The 27,514-nt window shown below is 47.0% G+C and overlaps 1 protein-coding gene across 19 annotated transcripts in view; it reads left to right on the top strand.

Moving 5' to 3' along the window:
- The window catches only part of LOC142579884 (uncharacterized), a 654,396-nt gene extending 630,312 nt beyond the window's left edge, over positions 1-24,084 (top strand). For 17 of the 19 annotated variants that reach the window (XM_075690537.1, XM_075690531.1, XM_075690535.1 and 14 more), the window contains 6 exons: positions 3,759-3,971; positions 4,504-4,819; positions 5,456-5,672; positions 10,686-10,767; positions 14,575-14,802; positions 17,663-24,084. In XM_075690537.1, coding sequence (XP_075546652.1) covers positions 3,759-3,971; positions 4,504-4,819; positions 5,456-5,672; positions 10,686-10,767; positions 14,575-14,802; positions 17,663-17,731 — 1,125 coding nt within the window. In that variant the 3' untranslated portion in view covers positions 17,732-24,084. The remainder of the gene's footprint in view (positions 1-3,758; positions 3,972-4,503; positions 4,820-5,455; positions 5,673-10,685; positions 10,768-14,574; positions 14,803-17,662) is intronic. The other 2 variants (XM_075690530.1, XM_075690529.1) reach the window with 2 other exon arrangements.
- Positions 24,085-27,514: the final 3,430 nt, after the last annotated feature.

Raw genomic sequence — 27,514 nt, 5'->3', positions numbered from 1 at the left:
CTCTTCAGCAATCTTTTGCAGCACCTGGATAACAAAATGGGTGCTAGGGCGAGGAAAATATTGCTTTTCGTGGACAACGCACCATGCCACCCACCAGATACGTCCAGCCTGAGGAACATAAAGGATGTTCTTTTTCTGCCCAACTGCACAAGCCGGCTGCAGCCGCTGGATGCCGGCATCATTAAGTGCGTTAAGCAAGGGTACCGGAAGCAGTTAGTGCAGTGTTGGCTGGCGGCTATGGAGCGCAGCGAGTCTGAAAAAAAAGGTGACTGTGCTCGACGCCATGCATTTTATTGCCAGTTCATGGAACCTAGTGTCGCGAAGCACAATCGCTAACTCGTTCAAGAACTGTGGCTTTAAGCGAGAGACTGTCTCCTCTGCTGGGGACGCAACAACCCCGATGCCGCTCGAGGCCGATGCAGGCTTCGCCGACAACGATTTCGAGGTTTTAAACTTCACCATGGCCTTCGCCAAGTACGTGGAGGCCGACGACAACGTTGCGACCTGTGGCGAGGTGTCGCTGGATGATGCCACCGAGGAGGCCTTGCCTGGTGCCAACACCGCTGCGGCATCGGATGCGGACAAAGACGACGCCACAGATGCCGTGCCTGTGCCTACCACGTTCGCTGAGGTGCTACGGCACATAGACTGCATCCGGAAATTCATCTGCTCACGCGATGCCGCAGAGGACCTCCTTTTGGACATTGCCCAACTCGAGCGAAAGCTCTTGGTTCACGGATCAAAGAAGGTCCAAAAGAAACTTACCGACATTTTTTAAAGTTCGCAACGGCTGGTGGGAGTCGCGGCAGTGGGCAGTGGAGTGCCGTAAAGGTTTGTTTGAATAAAGCATGATTGCTACCTGTACTGCAGCATTAATTCTTATCGCATTTACTTTTGGTAATTTGGGTTTCCAAGCCCTGCAGAACATGTTAGTAGTTTACATCGAAGTTTCTCGTAAATCCGTCGCACAATATAAGTAGTATTTCTTACAGGCATAACTTATGTTCGGATTTTACGACGCTTTCTCGCGGTCCCAAGAAAGTTGTATAATCTGGGTTCCATTGTAGTTTAATTTTAAAAGTAGTAAAGTCAAATCCCTGACTCAGCAGCCATTGAACATAATGCATTCTGCATCCGTATAAACCGTACCAGCTTATTGCGTACGTGACGGTTAACACATGGTGTTTCCACTTTTCATCGAGCAATCACGGCGATGCATTGTCCCCATCAAGCAGCCCGTCGGAACAACAAGCCTCAGAGATCGGAGCAACGGCCTCCAAGCACCCTGTGCATTCGCGCGTGAATCCACATCAACATCATTTCAGCGTCGTGCAAGCAAGGACTGGCGTCATGACGAAGCTCGGATAAAAAAACACCGGGTGCTCAGCATAGGAAATTGGACATCTCTCGTGCCATCGAACCTGGCCCAAAGAAGTCGGCGCTGGCACGCGACAGGGATCTACCGTTGACTACAGTGTGTGGCATTTGGAATGCGGAAAGGTTGCTCGGCAGCGCTGTTGCGACCGTGGAAAAATGTCAGCTACGAGGTTAGACTTTTCGCCATCGTTGCGTTGCCTTTGTTGCCGAAGTGTCACTTAATGACAGTGATGAGGACGACACGGAAAGCGACAGCACGGGAGATTCAGACCCGACAGTGGCAGAAGCCGCGCGTCACGTCAGCCGCATGAATGCAATCATCGCGACGAGAACAGCACCCCGCAATGAAAAAGGCGCCCCGCGACATCTGTAGCGATACCAACGCCAACGAAGAATCTGTCATGCAAGTATTTGCCGAGAAGAGGGGGCTGGCTGAAAAGCTGGCTCACAGCTTCAGTAAGTTTGAGGCCGCTGTCGTTGGTGCTAGGTCACCACAGCGTCAAACGAAAATAATGAGACTTTTGTCCTGTGAAGTGAATAAATCACGACCTACTATATAAACTTTATAGAGGAGGTCATGGAATAAATACTGCATGATTTTGCCCTTTCATCGCATTCTCTCCGAGTTCCGTTTTTAACAGGGAAGTGGACGATCTCATGCTATTTTAGTTGAGCAGTACTACCGTTTAGTACGTACTTTTTTCGAGCTCCGGTCAACTACGGTTTAACAAGGTTTCACTGTACCACAAGGCATGAGCACTGAAGCACAACCTGGCACTTGACTTTTCCACGATCGTGAGCAAGGTGGCTGTGGAAGTGGACGAGCAAGGCAAAAAAGGCATTATGGTGATAACGAAACAGGAGCACGTATGGAGGTTGGCAGCCTTTTTCGTGTTGTAATGCACCTGATGAACTTTTTTGTCATTAGTAGTTGATTTCACAACATTCAAATGAGTAATGTGGCAGTTTGGATGGAGTTTGGAGGACGGTGAAAGAAGACGACACACAGGAGCGATAACTTGCAACAATTAATGATATAAGAACCCCAATGAGTTGAGTATGTTTCCATGGAGGAGCTGGTACCACATTTTTGTGTTGGTAGTTTCAATATGGCTGTACATTTGCGTAAGTTTCTCATGTGTGGAATGGTTGCTCCATAAGCCAGACTCCGAGGTCAATTTCACACTGCAGTTTGGCGTTTTACTGTAACTAATAGTGGCGTGCAAATATTTCAAAAGTTTGAACATTATTGAATATTATATTTTTAATATTCATATTCGATTAAAAAATATATGAGAAAACGTTTGGATGTTTGGTTGGATATGAATATTCAAATCAAATCGAGTATATTGCTTTCTATGCAGGAGTGAACACGGTTCTTAGCATTTTTCTTAATATAATCTAAGAATATTGAGGTGATTTTTGCTGAATTAGTGATGATTTCATGCTGCTAGTGAAATTTCACCTATAAAGCACTCTTAGCCACTAAATGCCTGAACATTGCGGAAAAGCCAGCCTCTCGATAGCAAGAGGCACAGGTTTGTAGACGAGGGTGCACTTTTTCTTTCTTTTTATTTTTTCAGCGCCACTCCCAATTCTGAGCTTATTGCTTCACAGCAAGTGCACTGAGTGACGACTGGCACAGGGTCGGATGCCCCCGAGTTTACGGGTATTTGATGCGGTATAATAAGGCACAGGCTGGGGTGAGCCGAGCTAGTGGAATTACAAAATTTTCTTAGTTAATGTGAGCCAAATACACTGTTTTATGATAACGGCATGCTACTAGTTTAGTTTTTTTCACATTGACAATGCATTTGCAATGTTCCAACATTTACCAATTTACCCAACTTGTTAATAAATACTTGTGGACATTACTATTTGATATTTGATTCGATATATGAGGCTAAATATAAATACTCTATTTGATTCCGATTCGAAAAATTTTATATTCGCACACCCATAGTAATTTTCCTTTCTGAAAGTTCTGCTAGGTGTGAAATTTGCCTGGTGTTAAAGGACATGTCTTTAAGTCCTCTTAGTGCAAAACTTCTTTTTTCTTGATGTATCTTCCTTCCATCAGCGGACTAACTGGTAATCAAATGTTGCCCTTAATCCTTCAACCATTGGAAGACTTGCAGTAGTATCCGGAGCAAGGACGAGGGTATGTACACCTAATCATTCGCTGACTCGCAATTCATCTTTCACTGCTAAGCGATTTGTTCATTTGTACAAGTGTAGTTGAAAGCAGAACATGTAAAACAAGGAAGGAAATGGCCAACATTGACACCATATCCTGCAAGAGTTCAGTGCATCCATTTTTTTACTGCATTCTAGAGCCAGCTAACTTTTCCTCCTCTCCCAAACCTCTTGGCCCTGCACAGCCCCAGCAGCTGTCTCCCGGGCAGCGCTACTCGCCGCAGCAGCCGCAGCCACAACAGGGAGGCGGCTTCCCTAGTCCATACCCGAGTCCCGGCTCCCCTCACTTGGGCTCTCCCGGTGGCGGTGGGGGCAATGGGCCCCCTCAGTGGTCCCCACGGCCCCAGGCTGCATCCCTCCAGCAGCAGAACCCCATGCTCAATGCCCAGCTCTCACAGGTGCGAACCCCTCCGCTGATGGTCCCGTTCTGGTGCCTGCCACATCTGTGTCCCGAGTCCTGAAGTGTGTTCGCCCGCCATGGAGGCTTAGCATCGTGCTTCTGAGCTTGAGGTCGAGCGTTTGATCCCAGCCGTGGCAGTCGCATTTCAATGAGGGTGAAATGCAAAGATGCTTGTGTAATTAGATTTCTGTGCATGTTAAAGAGCCACAGGGGGTCAAAGTTAATTCAGTGTCCCCCACTACGGTGTGTTTCACAATCAGATTGTGGTTTTGGCATGCAAAAACTGCAAAATTTAATTTTTTAATTCTTTCTGCTGAACCGCTGCAACTTTTACCATGCAAGCACCATAGGAACTATCTTTATTTTGGAGTGCAAAATAATGTTATAAAGTATGACTCAAAGTGTACCAACTTGGGTCATCCAACCTAGTCAGTCAATAGAAATTCCAGATTCATTTGTAATGAAAAGCACTTCTTGACTTCAGGAAGTGCATGTGCAAAGACAGTGGTCACACCATCTGTCCCGTGCAGGGTAATTTCGGCGTGCAGCAGCAGCAGCAGCAGCAGCAGCAACAACAACAGCAGCAGCAGCAGCAGCAACAGCAGCAGCAACAGCAGCAGCAACAGCAACAGCAGGCGCGCTTTGTGAGCCAGGCACGGCAACCCCAGCCCCAGCAGCAGATGGCTGGAGGGGCCCTGCGGCCAGCGGCCAGCCCGGGGGCCAGCCTGTCTCGAAACCCGTCACCTTTTGGGGAGCAGTTCCCTTTTGCTCCAGCCAACAGAGGCGGGCCCTCCCCCGGTCCTCCTTCCCAGCATGGTCGCCTGCAGAGGGCCATGTCAGTGCCAGGTGAGCGGGCAGACACTTGCGTGCAGGGGTAAAAGTGTGTGGTACAATCGGCACATTCTGCCAGTACAGTAGACCTGTTTCGTGCGATCGTAACGTCGCAGAAACATTACCACCACCTCCATGGAGAAATAAAGAAGCTCATTTCAAAAGCCAAGTCTCTCCTTAACCTTACGGGGTTGCCACTTGGAGGGTAAAAAGGAAACACTGACGACCGTACTACAAGCAGTGGAACAGAAAATGATAGGGATAACATTACAGCAATACTGACACATACTTTCTAAGCTCTGAAAACTTGGCCATGCGCTTGTCATACTTAAAAAGACAATTAACAGCAGGTGTGAAGGCAAGAGCTTGCTTTCTGATTTGATAATAAAACACAGTCTTGAAATGCCGGACCTGGCATTATCAACGTTAACTTGACCTCGTAACACTGCAAAATTTGCTGACAAAATGTGGCAACGAGGCTACAAGTGATTACGTTTAAGCTAGTTCTGTGGAATGCAATGACAGCCTAATGCATTTAGGCCAGTGGAAGTACAGAGCCACACGAATGACAAAAGCTGCACAATGTTGCAGAGTGTCATAAATGCAGGACACGCTCGCGGATGTGCTCACTGCCCGTGCCGTTCGTTGCAGCGGCGGCTCGGGTGAACTCTCCTCGAACACCGCAGCAGCAACCACAGCCTCAGCCCGGCTTCGGGGGCGACCCACTCCTCTCTCCGCCGGGGCCCCAGATGTCACCGGGGGGTGCGTACGGGGCCGCGCCTGCATCAGCAGCGCCCGTCTTTGGTCTGGACGCTTCTCCCCAGTTCAGCTTTGAACAGCACCCCCTTCATGGGTTTGCATCCGACAGGTGCGTTCGTTGTGTTAATTTTAGGGGTGTGCGAATATTGAAATTTCCGAATATGAATAATTGGCATTTAATGTTGAATCGAATTTCGAATAATGATATGCATGTGCATCTATTAGCAAGCTGTTTTATTTTAGCATGTTAGAACATTGCAGTTACATTTTCATTGGTAAAAAAAAAAATTGAATAGTAAGGCGTGATACTAAATGATTCAGTACAGTGAAACCTCGTTAAACCGTAGTTGGCCGGACCTCTGGAAAGGTACGTACTAAACGGTAGTACTGTTTAACCGAATAGCATGAGATCGCCCACTTACCTGTCGAAAACGGAACTCAGAGAGAGTGCGATGAAAGGGGAAAAAACATGCAGTATTTATTCACTTCGCGCGACAAAAGCGTTATTTTCGTTTGATGCCGCGGCGGCCTAGCACGCCGACGACAGCGGTCTCAAACTTACTGAAGCTGCGTGCCAGCTTTTCAGCGAGCCCCCTCTTCTCGGCAAACACTCGCATGGCAGATTCCTCGTTGGCGTTACGTATTCACCGTGCACGTGCGCAGTAGTGCTGCAGAAGTCCCGGGGGCGCCTTTTTCATTACTGGTGCCGGAGTTCGGAATAATTTTCATTTGGAATAGAGTTACGTTATCGCGCCCCTATTGTCGTCGCGACGATTGCATTCATGAGGCTGACGTAACGCGCAGCTTATGCCCCTGTCGGGCCTGAATCGCCCGTGCTATCGCTTTCCATGTTGTCCTCGTCACTGTCGCTAGTCGACACTTCGGCAACAACAGAGGCAACGATGGCGAAAAGTCGAACCTCGTAGCCGACATATCTTCGCGGTCGCAGCAGCGCTGCCGAGCAACTTCTTCGCATTCCAAATGCCACACACTGTAGTCAACGGCAGATCCCTGTTGCGTGTCAGCGCCGACTTCTTCGTGTCACGTTCGATAGCACGGACGATGTCTAATTTTTCTTCTATGCTGAGCACCCGGCGTCTGTTTTATCCAAGTTTCGGAACGACGCGATTCCTCGCTTGCACGACGCCATAACGCTTTCTGGCACCGCGTCGAAATGATGTTGATGTTGATGTAGCTTCACGCGCAAACGCACAGGGCGCTTGGAGGCCGTTGTTCCGATCTCTGAGGCGTGTTGTTCTGCCGGGCCGCCCGATGGAGACGGCGCAGCGCCGTGTTTGCGTGACGGAAAGTTCAAACGCTACGTTTTAACTGATGCGTACGCAGTAAGCTGGTACGGTTTATGCGTATACGAAACACATTATGTTCAATGGCTGCTGAGTCGGGGATTTGACTTTACTACTTTTAAAACGAAACTACTGTTTAAGGGGGTACGGTTTAACGAGGTTTTACTGTATTCGGCTCATGTTAGCATTGGAAAATTGAGTAATTTCCGCTAGTTGTCTGTTCTTGCCAACCTGTGCCTTATTTTACTGCATCAATTTCCCAATGCATGATGGTACCAGTCGTCACTCATTGCATTTGCTGTCAAGCATTAAGATCAAGGTTCGAGGTCGAATCTGCAAAAGAGTGCACCCTCAGGGTTTGCCTCTTGCTACCGAGATGCTGGCTTTCCTGCAAAGCTTAGACGTCCAGTGGCTAAGCACATTTTACGGGCAAAATTTAGCCAGCAGCACGAAATTATTGCGAAATTCAGCACAAAATTGGGCTCACTTTCTTAAATGAGATAGAAATAAATGCTAGGAACCATGTTTGGTCCAACCCAGCCAGCCATATATTCGATTTGTTTCGAGTATTCGTATCCAATCAAATATTTGAATACCTAGTTTTCAAATAGAATATGAATATTAAAGATATAATCGATAATATTCGAAATTTTTGAATATTCGCACACCCATAGTTTATTTGAACACTGATTTGCATGTGTAATGTTGATTAGAGTTGAGCAGGTTATGTGAAAATTTTGAATAATGAATTGAATCTTGTTCCACTCAAGTTGTCTTCGAATCTAATAGCCACTACCATATTCACTCGCATAATGAAACCACCTTTCTTTCGAATAAGTTGACGGTAAATTTGGAGGGAGGATTTATTATGCAGGGGGGAAAACTTTTGACACACATTTTTTTTAAAGAGCCGAAATTTCATATCACTGTGGAGATAACGAAAAAAATTGCAACCACAGCCTTACTGCCTTTATAGTAAATGGATGTATCCGTGACAATATCTCTTTGTAGCTCTAAATTCGTTGTTTCCTCCATCAGTGCACATCATCACTGGATTCACGGTGAAATGCTGTCCGGTGGCATGGTACAGAGCATGGGAACCATGGTGTAGGCCATGCTGTACGACTTTCTGTTTGAAACTGGTCATGTAACTGGCGTAACTGTCGCGGCGCAGTGCCCAACCAACTAAAGAAAAAGCTTGTGGCGAAATAGTGGATAGCAAAGCGATGCGATGGGGCCAAGTGCGTAGCCTTACTTTGTTCCGCCACCGCACTAGCATGGCCATCATCATCATCACTCACACCGAAAGTGGGCAGCTTACAAGTGTCATTTCTGCATCACCTGCGTTTGTGTCGCCGGTTTTCAACATCGGTCGCTTCAAATGGTGTTCGCCATGTTATGGCGCGATGACCTTGTGATAGGTCACGGCGCTGACCGATCACGCCGAGATAGAACAGGCATTCTGAACACCAGCCCTGAAGGTTGGGTGTTCATTCTTTACATGTAATTTAAAAAAAAAGTCAGTAGTCAGTTTTCGAGGACAGAAGTGGGGTGTGGGTACATTATGCGAGTAACTACGGTACTCATAAATATGAATTTTTCCAAATAGTTTTAAATTCGCACAATCATGAACTGTGCTTAATGAAACATGAATTTAGAGAAAAAGTGTGATAAATTTTGCCTCGCTGCCATAGTAGGCATAAAAAAGGAGAAGGTGCCCAGACATTATCGGCTACACTGCGATCATTTGAACTCTCCAAAGAGTCCTAGGTTGGTGAAGAAACATCTGTTCCTAATGCTTCAGTTATGCTTAAAGGGACACTAAAGGTTACCAGAAACTCAAGTTAAAGTGGTAGAGCAATGTTCTAGAACGTCTAAGGCGTCAATATAATCGCGAACAGAGCTTTAGTAACCGAGAAATTGAGGTAAATGCATGACACGATTTGAGACCCCCCAGTGACATTCCGGTACTAGCCCGATGACGAAAGGACTCCTCATAATTTGTGTTACTAATGCTCAACTACTCGTATTAAAAATATCATTTCATTCGATTATAAGACGGAAAAAAATGCTACTTGTCTACGTCTATTCGATTCTAAGAAAAAATAACATTTTGACGTTACCCTTCAGTAATATGGGTGTTCGAAAGGTTTCGTTTTTGCTCGACTCTGCGCGCTCGACTCTGCGCCGCGCACGCTTTGGAGTTTCAGCAGTTTCGTTATCGCGTCGTGCTGTGAGGGTTCTCCTGGCTCGCGAAACTTTCATTTGGAACAATCAGCGAGAATGCCACGTCCATGTGATGTCGTGGGAAGCCCTCGTCGCTTTCCCGCTCCGGAGAGCCGGTGTCGAGGCCGCCGTCGTAGTACGCAACGACGCCGGCAGTGCGAGCCCTCAGCAGCAGGTCGCGCTCGTCGGTTTTCAAATCGCTGAAGTTGAGCCCACCATAGCGGGCCAATCTGTCGGTGTCAGGGTCCATTGCGACGAGCGTCGAAGTTAGCGTCACAGAATGAAGTACCAGCTTATGGGCGTCTTGCGCTGGAGTTTGAGGTATAGTAGCGGCGCCTGGTGGCGGTGCGGGAAACGACATCTGGGTCGTGCCAGCTTGGGTCGTATTGAGCCCTGGCTGTCGCGAAGCACGTTTCTAGGCCGAGTTTTGCGTCGATTCGCACATTTTTATGCCTTGTTGCGAGTGCGAAAAGGCTCGTCACTTCTCATAGACCACGCCGACCACGCTGCGAGCTTGCCGCAGCCTATAGTTTAACGAAAACGGACTCTCCGTGTGCCGTGGGACGTAATGTGGGACGTCATTCGTTTCTCATTCCGCTAGCCACCATACTCCCGCTTTCGCTCTGCTGTCGGCTCTGTCTTCGCTCTGTTTCTGGCCGCGCGTTCGCGTTTTGCGCAGAAAAGCCGTAGCGCCGTCTGCGGACGCCGTTCTACTCACCGATGGCGCAACGTCACTATGAGACCATGATGTCAGTACTCCTCGATCGGAGGGCAGGCGATTTGAACTGCGCTAGAGGTACGCGGATGCTTCAGAACGCATTTTCTCTTAAAATAAGTCTCTCCATGGCACGAAACAAGCGTTTCGAGGTTTCTGTGATGGTATTTCAACAGTCCACGTTGACTTAATAGTAACCTTTAGTGTCCCTTTAATAAGTAAGGCTTCATAACGTGCATTGTAATGATGAACTTATAAAGTTAAAACTAAGATGTGAACATTCTGCTGCTATTCGCCTCTGTCTCAAAAATGACTATTCGTGCACCTGTTAAGATGCTGCCTGTGCCAGTAGTATGGCTCAGTAGAGAATGCATATTGTGCAAAAATTTGCTCACGGCATCGCTTTTTTTTTGGCAATTTCTTGGTATGGTGGGAACTCCTAGGTCACTGTATACAACTTGGTTCTGAAAGCTCGTAATCTCTCTTGTCAACCCTGATCAGAATATGCCGTACGGTTTCCCAATTTTTGCCACCTAGGGCAGCACATATCTTCTGCAGAAATCTGGCCCATTGAACAGGAAGTATTGTAAGCGTGGCTCTCGTGCCCCCGTTTACAAGCACATCTCATTGACAGTTCACTGTCTTCGAGAAAAAAAAAAAGAAACTGTAGTTTACTTATCTTGTGGTTTTTCTGAGCACATTTATGCCTGTAATCACGCTCCTTTCAGCTTGCGTCTGCAGCACACCTTGTGTAGGCCGAATGCCCAATCGCTTTCCTCTCGCAAACCAGTTTCCCTGCCCAACTTGCTCGTGCCTAGCAGATACAGTGATCTTGGTCGCTGTGCCGTCCTGTGATAACGTTTGCTGCCTTCTGCAGGAGCCGAATCGGGGGCAGCATGCCGTCCGAGTATGTACGCCAGGAACTCAGGGCTATAGTTGGAGCCCGCACACAGGGACAGGTAAGTGCGGTGCCTGCTTGATTGCCTGAGCAAGAAAAATGAAGGGGAACTGCAGGGCTCGATGCCTTTTCTTGTTTAAGGTGGGACATGGGTCGCCGAGGTGCTGCATGTGCTCATTCAGTGTGTGGTGTTTGTTTGAAATTGCCATTTATGTATCCAAGCAACATTCGCGCTCATCTCTGCCTCGCAACAATATTTGCATGTACGTAGTAGTTGTCAAGATAATAATTACCTTGTATTGTTTATTGAAACAAACAAAATTTACCTGCTAAAGAGAAAGTTGGAAACTGCATACAGTAATACCTTGCCAACTCAAACTCTCATATCTAGAAAAATCTGATGTCGAAATTTTTTTCGTAGCATCGAACCATTTCCGATACTTGCCATGTATTTATTGCCCTTTATCTCAAAGCGTTTTTGGGCCAAATTTGAGGTATCTCGAAATCTTGAAGAGTGGAACAAAAACTCGGACATTTAAGAAGCTTCATGCGAGGCTGCCGCACCTGCCACAAAGCAAATGCTCTCCCCGAATGTGAAGTCCGGACCTAGCGGTATAGCAACTTTGTCAAGCAACCATGTGGTACGTCATGTGAGGGGAGAGGCGTGGGCAGAGGCAGGCCCTGCAAAATAGAACGCTTGACACAGTTCGTTTCATTCACTTTGTGCAATGCATGTGACTTACCATCAGAAGTGTGATTTCCGTTTTAATCTTGTTCTGCGCAACGTATGGGGCACACTTTTTTTTTTTTTGCTGTGTGGTGCAGGCAACATGAGCATGAGTGCGGTGAGGATAGCGTTGCCAAAGCAATGTGAGTCACTGACGCTCGAAAGAGACGCAGCCCTAATCAAAAAAGTGGAAAAAGGAGGCCCAACGAAATTCAGCATCACCCAAGAATTTGGCAGTCCCTTGTCTTAGGCTTTCAACGGTGCTGAAAAACAAGCATAAGGTCTTCAACGGATTTCAACAGAGCTTCTCTAGCCAGCGGAAGCTGGTTCGAGGCTCAAAAGTTTCCAGACGTCAAAACAGCGCTCATGGTGTGGCTGCAAAATGCGAGAGGAGCCAACCTTCCAGTGACCACCGCAGGGATGAGGGAGAAGGCGGACGCTCTGGCCTTGGCTACACCGATTTCCGCTGCAGCAGCGGCTGGTTTGACCGTTTTAAGAAGTGGAACAAATGTGGTGTCAAAGCCTGTACGCGGTGAAAGTGGCAGGGTCGACACAACCACTGTGGACAGCTGGCGCAACCGCTGGCTCACCGAACTGCTAAAGAATTTCGTCTACAAAGATATCTTCAACTTCGATGAGGCAGCCCTGTGTAATACGATGTGCCTGAGCCGCACTTTCGCACCGAAGGGATAAGCATGCTCAGGTGCGAAGCAGGGAAAGCACAGAATGACGGTTCTTTTCGGAGCCAATGCCACAAATTATGAGAAGTTGCCTCTACTCATCATCGGCAAAGCACTCGCACATAGGAGCTTTCGAAATGTGCGACTGCCGAATAGCGTCATCTATCGAGCCAACAAAGCAGTGGGCATGATGGCAACTTTTTTCTAAGAGTATGTTTGCGCTATTGCTAGCAAGACGGCAAAGAAGAACAGGAAAGTCCTATTCATTGTGGACAATTGCCAAGGCCACGGCAGAATATCCAACTTGGAAGCAGTTATGGTAGAGTTGTTCGTAGAAGTACACCTCGCTGACATGATATAAAACGTCATTAGGGCCAAAATATTGCTCCAAGATGCGGGAAAATTTCCGAGATGATGCATCAGACACTAGAATCCGAAAATAATGTTTGCAAGAATGTGATTTTTCTGTGATTTTTCAGTCCCACGCGCCCCTTGATTTGCAACCACACGAAGCAAACAGACGGTTAAGTCGGGGAAGCATGGGGGAAATTAACTGCTTTATTTAACTTAAATTTAGAAATAAATAAAGAAAAGGGAAATAAAAGTGGACAAGAAGACAACTTGTCGTAGGTGGGAGCCAAGCCCATATCCTCGGCATGATATGTGTGATGCTCTTACCTGTTGAGCTAACGTAGCTGGTGTCCTTGCATCAACTCTCTCGGTTATTTCTGTATGTGTGTGAGATCGGCTCTGGGATTGTTAGGCGGTACGACCACTCGGGGCCATATCGACTGATGTGGAACATCTTTTCAACTCCAGGTGTCGCATAGTATTCCTTCTGTTTTTTTTCCCGTACTTATAGACATGGCCCAAGAGGAGGGCTAATACAGGTGAACCGTGTTATAACAGTCTCATCTGATACGAAAATGCAGTCAAACCCTGTGATGATGAAAGCCAGAGAGAACAAAAGTGTCGTGACAAAATACTTTCGTATCCCCAGCAAACATCCGTAGGGTTCAATCCATTTCGTATCTCTTGACAATGAAAGATCGCTATACTGTAATCCTGGGACAAAATTTACGGGAACATTAGAGGCCCCCTATTATCTGCATGTGTAACGCTAACAGCATACAAAAAGTGATTGAATGCATTTGCCATGTGCTGCCGTGTTTTTCATTGAAATAATTCGTCGCTGTCAGCAATGGCACTGACTCCGCCTTTGTAATACTCGCGATTGGCTTCGAAGCTTGCAAAGCAGTGCGCGATGCGTAATGCCAGTCTCCGAAAGTTAGCTTTGCCTCATTACAGTATTGTTACGCGGTGAAGCATAATAAGCGTGGGATGGGGCAATTATCACGGGACACGGTATGTATTCCTTAATTTACACGCGCACCTCCGTCTCCTGTCACAGTACGAACAGCGATATGCCTAATAAGTGTACTGGCAGGCCTTAAGAGCTTTTTTGGACGTGCCTGTGGCAATTTTAGCCCTTAAGGGCAGTTAAAGACATTCATTTCTTTCGGACTGCCCGATTTGTCAGATGTTCTTGCGGCCCCTAGGGAGTGCGAAAAATCGGACGTTGACTGTGCAACTGACAAAGAGGATGCTTCAAATGATCCATGGGGTGAACGCGTGGCACAAGGAGGATGAGAACAGAGAGGACCGACGCACTGAAGAAGTAACTAGAAAGGAAGCGTGCCGCCGCCTTTTTCAAGGAGCTTGAGCTTAAAAAACAAAGTGTTGGCTGACGCCGAGATGCAGGTGTCCCTCATCCAAACCAAAATAAACTCTTTAAAGCAGTGAAACCCAACACTGAGATGTTGTGTACCGGCTGAGCGTATGTCAGGACAGTTGACGTTGACTTCCCAGCTGCTGAGAGAGAATCTTAGTTGTGACAAAGTTCATGCCTCATACCGATGAGCTTGCTATTAGTTGATAGAAATAGCTCATATTCGGAAATATTGACTTCTGTATGCAGCTCCTTTTCATTCGTATTTGAAAATGTTCGACTCAATTTGGAATGGGTTTTGTCATTTTTTTTGCTGTGCATTTTACTAATACCGTCTTTCTGTTTTCTTCTTAAATAAAATAGATATTACTCCTTACTATTCAAACTGGATTAAGTCGTTTTTTTTTGTTTCAACATGCCTACTAGAGAGTGACGGCATCGGGCAGCATGGTGTCAGCCTGTCTTGATTTGAGTGGTGGCTTGCCGTGCCAATGTGGGGCTGGAGAACAAATTGCGTACATGTGTTTTGAACCTTCGCTAAGTACACAGCCGTGTGATCGCTGTGATCACACAGGATTGTTGCATTTGCTCGATGGCTGCGGCCCGACCAAGCGAACCGGTGTCCAGTATATCCACTCCCATCCCAAATGTGTGCTGTTCTGCTACGTGTTTCTCGGTGTTGATTGGCAGTGATGTGGTGCTTGACTTTTTCTTTTCATTTTGTGGTTGCAGCAGCAGCAGCAACAGCAGCAGCAGCAGCAACAACAGCCTCAGCAGCAGCAGGCTCTGCAGCAACAGGGGGGTGGTGTGCGGGGCAGTGGCGGGGGCTCCCTCTCTCATGCAGACCTCGAAGCCCTGGGCCTTCAGCTGGAGCTGGGGGGCGGACCTTCGGAGCCTGGCTCCCCCCTATTCCCAATGCTGGCACCCTCAGACACTCCACCAGCGCAGCCTACACCCAGGGTGAGTGAGGATACCGCAGCTTTGCAGTGAAGAAAGCTTGACTTTGCCAAAACCCCCACAGTTTAATCATTTCAGGGTCGATTTTTTTCGCTGTATGTGACTGCCCACGGTCGTCTTTTTTTTTTATTGCGGATTCCAGTTCTTCTTGGGGACCGATTTCGAAAAACATTTACCGCAATTTTTCTAAGGTTGACCGTAAAGTGAGAAAAGAAATATTTTGCATTGGTGTATATGTACTCTTCATTCATGGATAACAACAATAAAAAAGGAAATAAACTTATGAGAATTAAAAATTTGATGTTTGTTAAACACATAGTTCAAGGCTTTGAAAATGCGCTCACGAGAATATTTTGCAAATCTCAAATGTTCTTGCTCTTACACTAATATTTACATACATGGCGTAATCGAACTGCGCAGTGTGCGCACTCAAGAAAACTGTGTGGTTGTGTGCCCGTCAAAAAAGCAAAACGTGGAACAAACTTACGTTACTCTTCATCTTATCGCCAGCCAGAGGCACTTAGTTTTCGCCAGCCTCTATAAAAAAAAAAAAAAAAAAAAAAAAAAAAAAAAACGGAAACGCATGCACGGCGGCACCCTTCCTATGCGCACCCCTGTGAGTACTAAACGAATAAGAAACAAGTGGTCGTCCTTTGAGCGATTAGTGACTGCTTACTTAAATGTTCCCATGCCGCATTATACGTTAGAACAATTAAATCTGCCTCCTGAGTGTCTGTGCCGAAACAAAAAGAAATGCAAAATCCAGGTAAAGAAGAAAAAAAAACACCAGTTGCATCGCCACACCTGCATTTGTGCTGCGCACCCCTTTGTGGCCCCTCTCACAACCGCCTTTCACCCGTGGACGTTGGCGAGATGGTGGAAGGGAGATTGGGAGAGGAGTGTGTAAGGCTGTTGATGCTATGCATCAGAGTTATGCCCAGCCGGGTCCGTAGCAAAGCGGCTCGTGGTTCTCTTTCTTCTTTTTCTTTCGTTTCATTTGTTCTTTCCCCTCTACAATGCTGCAAAGGCAGGCCTTGCTGGGTGCATGGCACAAAGGCGTGTGTAACATGCTTGAATCGCATCTCGTCTGCGCACTGTAGCAAAATAGGGCATTCTTGCAGTGAACGATTTCAGTGCATGGGCACCATGGGGAGCTTTTCCTCTAGAGTTGGTTGTGCAGGTAAACGCCGATATAACAAAGTCTGTGAAACGGACATTTCGCTTCGTTGTACTGAAATTAGACTTTTTGTGTAGATAAGTACAGCTGCCCAACTGGGCTTACTACACGAAAAGGGGCCGCAGAATTTACCAAATTATCGGACAATCGGAAAAAGCAAATTTGAACGAGAAAACAATTAATTTTGGTAAGTTTAGGAGTCCGCGATGAATGATATGGCTTCATGCCACGTATGTCGACGATATCTTCACAGTGGCACTACGAATTAAGAGAAGCCAACCACGCCTTCACGTGCACTCCTCCTCCGCGGCTGATAGAGTCGCTCGCACTGGGACGACACTGTCCAGAAAAGCGCCAGCAGCAGGGAGCGAATGCTTCGTCTGCCTCTAGCTCTAACGGGTAATCGAAGCTTGAGATTGCACAATCTTCAATACTAAACGCTCTGGAAGACAGCTTATAAAGTACCACGCCCTCTCAGCATGCCCGCTCTTGGCAAACAGGCCAGACTACCTCTTAAGCAGGGTGTGCGGCAGTGTATGCGCTCAGCCGCGCTTACAGCCATGATCGGCCACGTCCAAGATGGCTAAAAAATCGAGACGCATGCCAATTTACCCTCCCACTCCCTCGGACGTGCTTGATAGTGTTACCACGAGCTTGCTCCCTTCCCTCACTTTTCCTTTGTTCGCGCGAGAAGGCGGCACGCATGAAGCCACCATCTTTCCCGTCTCACGGTCACGCACTTTCGCTTGCACCTAAAATGCACAGTCCAATATGAGCTTATCGCACTTGGACTTTATATGAAACATAATATGCGGCTCCGCTTCGTTGGTCGCCATGCCGGCGATTTGAGAGGCGCATTTGCAAGCAGCTGTTTGTAATTCAATCATTTGGCCGTCTGCGTCCTCGGCGGAAGTTTCCATTTATTGTCTCTGCATTCCTTTGTGGCAGCAGTGAAATTTCGTTATACTGAAATCGCATACAAACACACTTCGTTATATTTAGGTCCCACATAAATGATGTTCTATTGACAAGAAGTTGTGAAAAGTTTAATACTTCATTATGTCGAGGTTTAACTGTATTAACTCTTTGGGCCACTACTGGCAAGCACAACAAACGACATGTTAGTGTTGCGTATCTACTTGTGATCAAGTGGCTTGACGTTTGCATAAGTTCTATGCGCGGTGTATGCATGGGAGGCTCATGCTCCATGCGGTAGCATCAGCAAAACTTCAGCAACGTGACAATCTTGTGCAGTGGAGGAGAAGGCACAACTTGAGCCAATGATGGCCACTGAATAACAGAAGTGCAAGACTGAATTTTTATTAATTCAGTGGCATTTCATAAAATGAAGGAAGTATCGGGAACATTCCTACTGTTGCAGGTGCTTTTGTGACTGTTGATAAAGTTATTAATAATCATGACGTTTTCATGCCTTCAGCCAACAGTTGTATGAGGCTGCCATTGCGTGATCTTGCGCAGTTTCAGTGATGGCGTTTTGACCAAGTCGCAGGAAAACATGAATGTCCTTTTACAGTGACCTTATATGTTCCCGCTAGAAGTGAGTAATACTCGGCTCAAGTGTTCACGTAACCGTTGTCTTGCGTCCGGTGTGGTTTATATTTATTGAGCTCAAACAGTGCTGCCGGGGCCCCTTTCAATATGTGTCCCCTGCCTGCCCCTGCCTAGGTTGACGACAAGCCCAGTAGTGACCAGCGCAAGAGTTTGCTGCAGCAACTGCTCTCGGAGCCCACCTAGGGTCAGCTGCCCGGAGAAGACCCCGCACACCGCTGGCTGCCGACAACCACTCGGCAGGGCCGAGCCGGCGGATGAAGGCGTCTCTCCCTCTTGTGTGTGCGCGTGTGTCGTGTGGACGTGTGCTGTACTGCGAGCACCGGCAAGCTCTCACTCGGCAGTGACGGTGGGGTAGTGGCCAGTGGTGGTTGGGGGAGGAAAGTGTGTCAGCAGGACAGCGACTTTTGTTTGTTGTGGTTGCCGCTGCGAACTGCTCTTCGTCCCCCACTGCAACAGCGGCGCCTGCCAGTGGGACACCAGTGTTGTGCCGTGGAGCAGTGCCGGAACGCCCCTTGGTGGCAGTGCGGTGTCGTTCTTGTTCTTGTTGTTCCTCCTCCTCCTGTTCCGCCGCCAATGTGTGTGTGTGTGTGTGTGTATGTATGTGATAAAGAAACTGACCATGACGGCGGCGGTGTTATGCGACGTGACTCTCTCTCTTTCGGAGACCGGAACTGCTGTGGCGAGGAGGATTGTTCTCGAGCCCACCGCTCCTTCTATATTTTTTTTCCTGTACATAGGTGTAAAGCAACGCCGTGCGTGTGCCCATCCTCAGCAGTGTGATGACACAAGACTGCTTTTCTTTATTTTTGCTGATGCTGCAAGTGTAGTTTAGGGAACAGTGTTTTTTATTGTTTTCCTCCTCTCCTGCCCTCACCACTACACGCAGTGACTGTTATGGACGACGATGACTGTGTGGTTTACTCTTTTTTTTCCTTTCCCCTCCTCTTCATAACTGCACTCAGCCTCACTTTTCTTGCTCCTGCAGTGGCACTTGTTTACTACCAAGAGTTGTTTTTGTTTGCTCAGCCCTGCTTTCAGAGCCAATTTATTATTTTTCTTTAACATTCTGTCGCCCCTCCCCGCTACACGTGTACAGTCTTCTTTGTGTGGGGTTGTTCTCTCACTTTTTTCCTCCTCTCCCTTTTAGTAAGAAAACGTCCCTGTTTTTTGTTATTGTTGAATCGCACATCCTGTGCGCGTTTGGCTGCTCTCTCTATCTCTCAGTGGATTCCTCTGCACTTGTGATTTTCCTGTGCATGGTGCTTTCCTCAACTCTTAGCAGGTCATCGGGTCGCGTGGCAGAGCTCATCTGCTTTCTCAGCTGTCCTGCCTTCAACCAGCTTGTGGTGGCAGCAGTCATGACATAAAGACAAACCTTTCTTCCTGTCTTGCCTGCTAATATTTGTTGTGTGAGCAAAACAAGCGCAGTCCATCATATTTTCTTAATGGGCTTGTCATTTCTACAGCACTTTCTCCATTTCGCAGCAACCTTCGTTGTTTCTTTAAATTTTTTTAACGGTGGGGTGAAGAGAAGAAAAAGGGCTTGGTGAATGGATGGATGTTGTTTTTTGGCCGGCAGTGCGTTGACATTGAGCAGTAGTACTGTTGGCAAAGGATTCTGTGATGGCAAAGGAAAAAAAAAATGCACCCGAGGGAGGAGGTTTTGTGAAGCGCGGCGTTTCGTTCAGCGGAGGCAGGTGTTGCGAGCGAGTCCTTTTTTTGTTTCCTTTACGAATGAAAGAGCGGGATGGGATTTGTTGCATGGTAGTCGTTCCATTGTTGTTGCATTGTTCTCACCCGTTTCTTCTTTCCCCGCCTTTCCTTTTTTTTCCCCCCCTTCCGTTGCAGCGTCTGCTTTCTTAGTTGAGGACGTGTTTTGCATTGCCACTTGCTAATACAATCTGGCCCATACACACATAGTGTTACTATCACCACCCACAATCTAAACACAATTGCATCCCCCGAGGAAGTGGGGCCGTCTACCTCACTGGCTGCATGTTGAGTGTGGCGTCATCTCGTGCAGATTTTTTCTTCCCCCGATCCTCATAATCCTATTTGTTGTGCCCCACTTCCTCTGGCCTCACATTTCTTTTCTTTCCTCCTCTATAATGCCTCGTGTACAAATTGCCACAAGAAGGGGGGGGGCACACCTCATCTGTCCTCCACTTTTCGGCAGAAGAGATTGATAGCCGTTTAATGACTGCAGCGGGTGGTGCAGGGTGCGCGGATGGGGTTCTTGATGTTTGTAGTTGATCGTGAGGGTTTGTTTTTTGGTGTTTCCCCTGCCATGTGCACTGGCTTTGTAGTTCTTTAAAAAAAGTGCGTGTTGATGGAAGCTGCACGATGTCTTGCGTAGCTTCCCATTGTGTAAATGGTTTTACTGTGTGGGTTCCCAGCTCGGGGGGAAGAGTGCTTGCTCATCCAATGGAGAAAAAGCTGTTCCTTCTGCGGTGCCGAGTGCAAATTTGAGTGCCAGGATGGTCGCAGTTTTGACACAGCCCGCATGTACACGGAGAATCGCTGCTGTGTTTCAGATTACGGTGCGAGGTTTGGTTTGCAGTGTTTGACAGATGAAAGGAAGCTTGGGTTCCTGCGTGGCACATGATGCTGAATGCGACTATAGGCGCACCGTTCGACTTGGAGGTACCTACGGGCATTTTCACTTAAGGGTGCGCATTGCCGGGAATGGTTGCGGGACGGCAGAGGGCGCTGGTAAAGTTTGTTTTGCCTTTTTCTTCTCCTCTGCCTGTCTCTAACCGTGTAAGTGACGCTCACTCGCGAGAGGCCCTGCGCTGATACTCGGCTGCAAACGGGAAGTAGATATGCATGTGGCTACCCCGGCACCCTGCTTACCTTTATTGCGAACTGGGCGCTTGGATGTTGTTCAGGCTGCTTGGCATAACGCTGTGATGGTTTTCTCAGGCAGGAGTCGCAACTTAAGAAAAAAAAAATACCAGGCAGATAGCTAGAGTGTAAAAAAAAAAAAAATATGAAAAAGGAAATGGCGTTGGATAATTTTGTCGTGTGCCTTTTTCTCTTAACCAGAAGCACTATGGTCTGGGTGGGGGAGCCGAGTGAGCCCACCCTCTGTGTTGAAAAAGAGAGATATATATATAGAGAGAGAAAAAAAAAAGGGGGGGCAGCAAATGAGTGCTGTGCACGAGGGGTGGTGTTCTGCCGTGCTGTTGTCAGTGGTTGTTTTTCTTTTTCCACTTGCTCTCTCTCTTGCTTCCCTTTCTTTTTCTAGTAAATATTATATGAATCAATATACATAAAAAATATATATATATATATATATATTAGATACATAGTCATTTATATATGTTTACGAAGGGGCAGAGGAGAGGCACTTTTTTGAGGGAAAGGCTTATATGAGCGAAACGACGAGAGAAGAAAAAAAAAAGAAAGACTTACCAAGCTTATATAATAGTCATGCTGTGACAAGAGTACAAGTGGTGTCTTTCCTTCACAAGGTTCAGCCCTGACCAAGGTGCTTGTTTTTGTTTTTTTCTGGGTGGCTTTTATTGTAAATCTCTTCCAGTTGGGCTGTCATCTAGACGCAGTTGGTTACTTGGGCGTAGTAGCGTTTTTTGTTACCCTGGGGACGTGGTAGCGTCTTTGTTGCGGCATTCTTTCAGAGTGCACAGACAGGAGAGAGAGAGAAAAAAATTATGGGAAAGAGAACGAGAAAACTGTCCACATGCCTGCCTAAACATTTTTGAGAAGCAGCTCAAAACAAAGGTGTCCGCAGCTGCCGGAGCTATTTCCTTTTTCTCTACATCTAGGGCCTTAAAAACGACTGTTACTATTCTGCTACTGCGTTAAAGATACTATATAGATATATATATATATATACAAGCACAAGACAGAGGACAAGACAGAGGAAATATATATCTATATACATATATGTGTGGCCATTTTGTGTTGCCCACTTGGGACCGAGGGGGAAAAAAGATGCTATTTCTCTGCTGGTGTTCTTTGAGACTAAACAGATTTAAGAGAAAAAAATAACTTAGCGTGCAGAGTGTTTTATTGATATTTTTGTAATTTGTGATGGGCCTGCATGACGAGTCTCTCTCTCTCTCCCCTTGGAATATCCCTCCTTTTAAAAAGAGTTCTTAGGCTTTGCATGGCAAGCACTATTTCTTTTTTTTTCTACTCCCTTCATGCTGCAGCTAGGGTTTGTCTCGGCTTCCATTTTAGCGGCCTTCTTTTGGTATTTTACGACGTCTCGGTCTCAATTGGCCTGCTTTTTTGGCTTTGAAGTGCATAACTGGTATGTGGGCAGGACTGGCCCATATGGCCAGCCCGCCACTGGTGAGCTTAAGGGTGTTCAGTAAAAGAAAACTTGGAAAAAAACCTTTGTGCGAGAGCAATAGCGGTCTTGCAGTTCCAGGTTATGTTTTAGGTGTGTTGTCTCGTTCACCTGTACTGCCCACTCTTAAAACTGCCACCGTTTGCCGTGACAGCTGTGCCGACCCCTTTTTTAATGTGCGAATGGTGTGCAGACACCGAAAGAGATGCGCTTGCCAGACTACTTAGTCTCTGAAGCCAGTGCTGTGCTTAGGAAATGTTTTTTTTTTACTTATTTTTATTCTTTTTTTTTTTGAAGCTGTGTTTAAGGGAGTTGGTGCTGCACATTGTGACAGCCGTACAGTGTGGCACACTGCGAAATTGTCCGCAATGTGAGCGTGCCGAGGAAGCTGTGCGCGCTCGGCTGGTGGTTGTGGATTTTGGTTAAAAACAATCTCAGGACCTTGTTTGAGTGTCAACAAAATGAAAAGGATCACTCCCCCCCCCCCCACTTTTCTTTTGTACAGCGCTGTCTGAAGATTGCCTGCGTAGGTCTCCGCTGTTACCACTGATCTCGATTGTCATCGTCTTTGTTTGCCGAGCGTTCCTTGGCTTGAAGCTGCTGTGATGTCGCTGATTATTGCGAACAGAGTTTCGGAGAAAGTGCAGTCGTTGGGGCCGTATGTTTATGCCAGGCTTGATGCAGCTGTCACCGCTGCGTTTGGCTCTGCAGTTGTTGCATTGAATTGCAGCTTTGTTGATGTGGCAGTTCATAGTTTCTCTTTTGTCATCGTTGTCCGTTAACCTCAGTTCGATTTGTGGCCACCTTCTTCAAATGCATTATGTTGTGCAGTGATGGTTCAACCATCATTATTGTAATAGTTGGCTTGGACCATGAGTTAAGAGTGCTAGAAGCATGTTCAAGATTAGCTTGAGCCACATCAGGTTTGAATACAAGGTGACATGTCTGCTGAGATCGTTTTCAAATCTCCCACCATGTCTGAAGTAGTCATGGCTGCAGCGTGGCATAAACAATTCTGCCCTCGTGCGTGGAATGGTGTAGTACTGGCAGAAGACAGCGGCAACACTTCTCCCTGGCAGGGCTCTCGATCTGGTGCATCGGTGTGTTCGGGCTTACGTGTGCACACAAACGAGTGACGACAGCTGACACATGCACAGTGGCATTAACTGTTTCACGTCTATGTTGTGGTTTTGCACCTAACGCAACAGGTGGGCCTTACTTGTCTGTTGCAGATAAACCAGCTCGTCGGTCGGTTAACATTTAAGAGCGAGGCGGTTTGTTCAGTACTCGACAGGTCGCATTGCGGCGTTCTTGCAACCTTGGGTGCAAATGGTGCTGTCTACTTAAGGTACGCACTTTTCGTCTGGCTGTTCCTTGGCACGGTGCCCAGGCTGTGTTCTCCTGCAGTGCTTTGCATAGTTTTCATTTGCGCACATTTCTCTGGGCACGTAGTAAGAAGGTTTAGCTCAATCACTGTTATCCGTCATTCATGAGAATCGCACTGGTTAGTCAATGCGCGGATTCACGCAGGCCGTGTTTCCAGGGGCTAGTGGATGGAGGGAGTGGGAAGTGGAGCAGACGTTGCATGTGGTCGTTGTGCCCGAGAGGTGCGGTGGAATTGTCTGATGAGTGTGGCCGCTGTCTACTGCCATTACGTGAAGGACGTGTTGAACGCATCTACTTTAATTTCATTTTGCCAGGATGCTATATACATAGTGGTCATGCCTGCTTTTGTTGCTGCGACTGTTTGCAAGGCCATTGTGTCCATTTTTAAATAACTCCCGCCGCGTGCACACGTGTTTTAGCGCTGTACGAGAAGGTTGTTCTGTTTTTCCTCCACGCGTGCATGTATTTTTCTGCCCCTCGTGTACAGTGATGATGGCGATGTTCGCCGCCTCCTTCCTCCCCTTTCCCCCTCCCCACCTGCCAAGGCTGTGTTTATCTCCTCCCCGTGTGTGCATGTGCGCGTTGAACTTTTTGGCCAGCACGATGTGAGGGGCGTCTATTAGTCTCTTAACCTTAAAAGAAATAATGTTGTATTATACTTGTCTTTATCGTTGAAGAGGCAAAAAAAAAGCAGAAGCATTGTGTAGTATACGGAAAGAAAAAAAAAAGATAGTGTTCTTGATTTGTGGCAATGCACTGTGAGTTTTTTGTTGTATACAAAATAATATACTATTAAACAGCATGTAACAAATTACATGTGAAAGCAAGAAAGTGATCCTCTAGTCTTATTCTTTCAGTCGGATGGACACCCCTTCCATTTTTTCAGAGTACTGCGAGTGTGATGTTCAATGCGACGCAAGCAAAGCTTGCCCGTCATACACTCGGCTGCCTGGTGTTTCCCACCGAGTCGACGACCGTGGACTGGATGGATCGACAATGTGAACCATGCTCCATTGTAATCGCTGATCGGTGTAGTTTCACATAGGAGAACTTGCAAGAAATCGCATAACCAATATCTACGTGCACGGAATTAACGGTGTGCTAAGGTAACTGGTCTGGCAGTTACATAGCAGGCTCACATCACTAATCATGCCAAAGACGGTACAAGATGTTCTGTGACTGGAACAGCAACTACTAGCGAATGCCAGTGAGGTTATGCAGTTGTGGTAGCATTCTGTTGCACCTGCAGTTGGAAGAGGTTTGTAGAACAGGCTGTAAGGGGAAGCAGAAGCATTGTAGTTTCATGCTTCTTTCTGGTAGATGCCAAAGTTTTATTCGTGTCCCTTTGTGTAGCGGGTTTCCGCAGAATCGATTTGGTTGATAATAGGATGGAGAAAAGGCTTAGGAAATTTTACTATTCAAATTATTTAGCAGTTGCAGTGATCTGTTTCAAGATCCTGTTATTATTAACATTTCTGTTGTTTGAAGTCCCATATGTATTTGACTGAGAAATTGGTACGTAAGGTTGAACCTAGTCAAGGGAAAGGCCGGGTAGGGGTTTTTCAACCACTGCGCATAGGCTGTCTCTTTAAGGAAACATTGGTTGGCAACACTGATGCAGTCGGAGATCACGAACAGACTGATAATTTATTGCAGGAAATGCTTAGCTCGGAAACAACGAAGCCACGAAAATGGTTCTGGCGCTCCCGCGGTACGTGCAGGGGACTTAGCGCTGCGAGTAATGCCCTATAGTGCTGCATGGTGCGTGAGCCAGCAAGCAGCAGCAGCCACCGACGCGGCGATGTCCTTCCTCCTTTTGCAACACCTGGCGCGCTATGGTGGCAGCAGGAGTTTCGCCCGCCCTGCTCTGTCAAGACGCGTTCGTGCCGTGGCGTCACAGCCATTGGGAATTTCGGTGCCGTTTCGCTGCTACAGACGCCGGTATTTACAGCGAAGCTGCATACATTTACTCCCTATGCATCTGTCGTGCACGTGGGCAAAAATGTGGGCCGACCCGCAGCGGAGGTGACGCAGGCTTGAAGCACTCTGCCCCGAATAGTAATCATAAATAACAATAAATGAAATAAATCAAGGTTTCAGTGTATTTTTCGTGTTTGTGCTTCAATAATAAAAAGTGCGTGGGCCAATCTTGGAGATGGTGAAATACCATGTCGACCTGCGGCGGAGGCTTCAAGCATTCCGCCCCAAATAATACCAAAAATAAATAATAATAAATAAAGACTCATTGTTTCAAGCCAATGGGTGTACTGGAATTGTTTGTGAACAGCATATGGATTCAAGCAGCAGGCATTGCCCATACACAAAGGACAAAATTTATGTACAACCATACACGCTTGATTCTCAAGAGGACAATGCCATATACTGTGGGGATGTATATGCTGTACAAGTGAAAGACAGAATTATGATATTCACTATGTCTATTTCTCCAGGCACACACAAGTGGGATATCGAGAAGTTCATGACCACACACACTGCATGGTTTAGCCGTGATGACACTATACGTGGTCGTCGTCGGAGGCTTCAATGTGGACTTTTCAAAATCGGGCAAAAGATTGTTTACTCAATTTATGCTAGAAGAGTTTGAATTGCTACACCAATCCAAGTCGCTCAACTACCCGACGACGGTTGTGTGTAGATTTAAGGTTGTAACCAAACCGATCTGTATATTCAGAGTAGTCGCAAAGCTATCATCACTACCATCACCAAATGATAAAAATAAATACATGTAGCCTTGTTTAACCGTGTCTGATGCTACAGCTTCGATGGTCATCCACCTTCACCGAGTGGCATGGCTCAATTTTTTTCGCTCAATGAGATATTTGACCCTTTCACAGCAAAATCGCTCGGATCTTGCGTATTGTAGGAATCTGTGTCGTGCGAAGCACTTTGTAGGCAGCTGGCTACAAAATGCAAACTTTTTTTTTAGAGTGTAGAGTGTTACACTCTTGGGCAAAGTTGGGGTGTATCCCTGCCACACAACAATAATCGCCATCTGCTTTGCTTGCGTTTCCTTTCTTGAAAACGCCGCGGCCGCTACTTTCCTGTCGGGAATGTTATGCTGATAACGCGCATAACGTTCGTCAATAGGAACTACCGGGCTCGCCGCGTTCAAGAAAGGAAATGCGGACAAGACAGATGACGATTATCGTTGTGTGGCAAAAGGGTGTAATTTTGCTTAAGAGTGTATACGACTGCTTACAAATGAGATAAGGATTGTGTGACGTCATACTGTTCGCACGGGAACGTTTGAAGTAGAACGTCGAAGTCGAAGAACGGAGTCTGCATTCCGATAAGAAAAGAACGGAAGCTTCTTTCACATCAACGTGTGTCGCTATGTGCTGCTCATAAAAAAATTTGGACGGCACTTAAGCTTCGCCTTGTGGAACGCGATAATATTAAAAAATTCCCGAGTGCTTCTCACGCTTCCCGGCAGCTGGATGCTTATGTAACCGTAATGTTTACCGGGAAACGGTGGCACCAAACGCTATGCACGAAGGCGAGCTTTCTGGTAGAAACGCAGCCTCTTGAGTGGGCCGCGATGCGCGGAGGCGAGCGCCATCTGGAGGTGTTGCAAGGAATCGGGCGTGCTGCTCGATGAATGGTAGAAACGTGGGTAAAGGGGTTTGTATTTGAGTTTCTGCGTAACAATTATATTTTCTCGTTTATTCATATTACAATCCGACGCCATCATATCTAAGTGTTTTGTGAGTCGTACTTCACAATTTTTGCTACGAATTTCACTTTGAGAAATTCAATTAGTTCAGTAAATTCTCTGCGCTACACGGAGGGCCTGCTTGGTTGGGTGTGCGTGGTTCGTGATAATTTTTTGCGAAAAGACGGTCGACGCTGGACGCGTTCCGAACAAAAGTCCGTTGCACACACCATTGTAGATTACGGACGTCCCTGCGTGTTTCACGTCAGGGACGACCGCCTCTAATGCCATGGCGCCTACAGTGTCGTGGACTCTCTAGAAGGCCCAAGTTTTAGATGTCCCTACGGGGGAATGGTCCCGAGACCGTCGTCGACGCGACGGCCTCAATAGTTGGCCTTTCTGAGGTCTACTGCGTTCAGCACCTGGGAGGCCTCAACTTCCAAGTCACCGTCAAAGCACGGCTTCCATGACTAATCGTCGATGCTGACTGCATTGTCATCGGCGGCGAGCGTTGTCCTGTCGTTCCCGTCGGCCTGCAGGTCACCAACATAACCTGCCTCTTCTTGCCGTCCTTCGTTCCGAACGAAGTCCT

This window comes from Dermacentor variabilis, chromosome 4 (genome assembly GCF_050947875.1).
Source record: "Dermacentor variabilis isolate Ectoservices chromosome 4, ASM5094787v1, whole genome shotgun sequence".
In the NCBI taxonomy this organism is placed as follows: Eukaryota; Metazoa; Arthropoda; class Arachnida; order Ixodida; family Ixodidae; genus Dermacentor; species Dermacentor variabilis.
The sequence above is the reverse complement of the archived record's forward strand: the minus strand, read 5'-3'. Positions and strand labels throughout refer to the sequence as shown.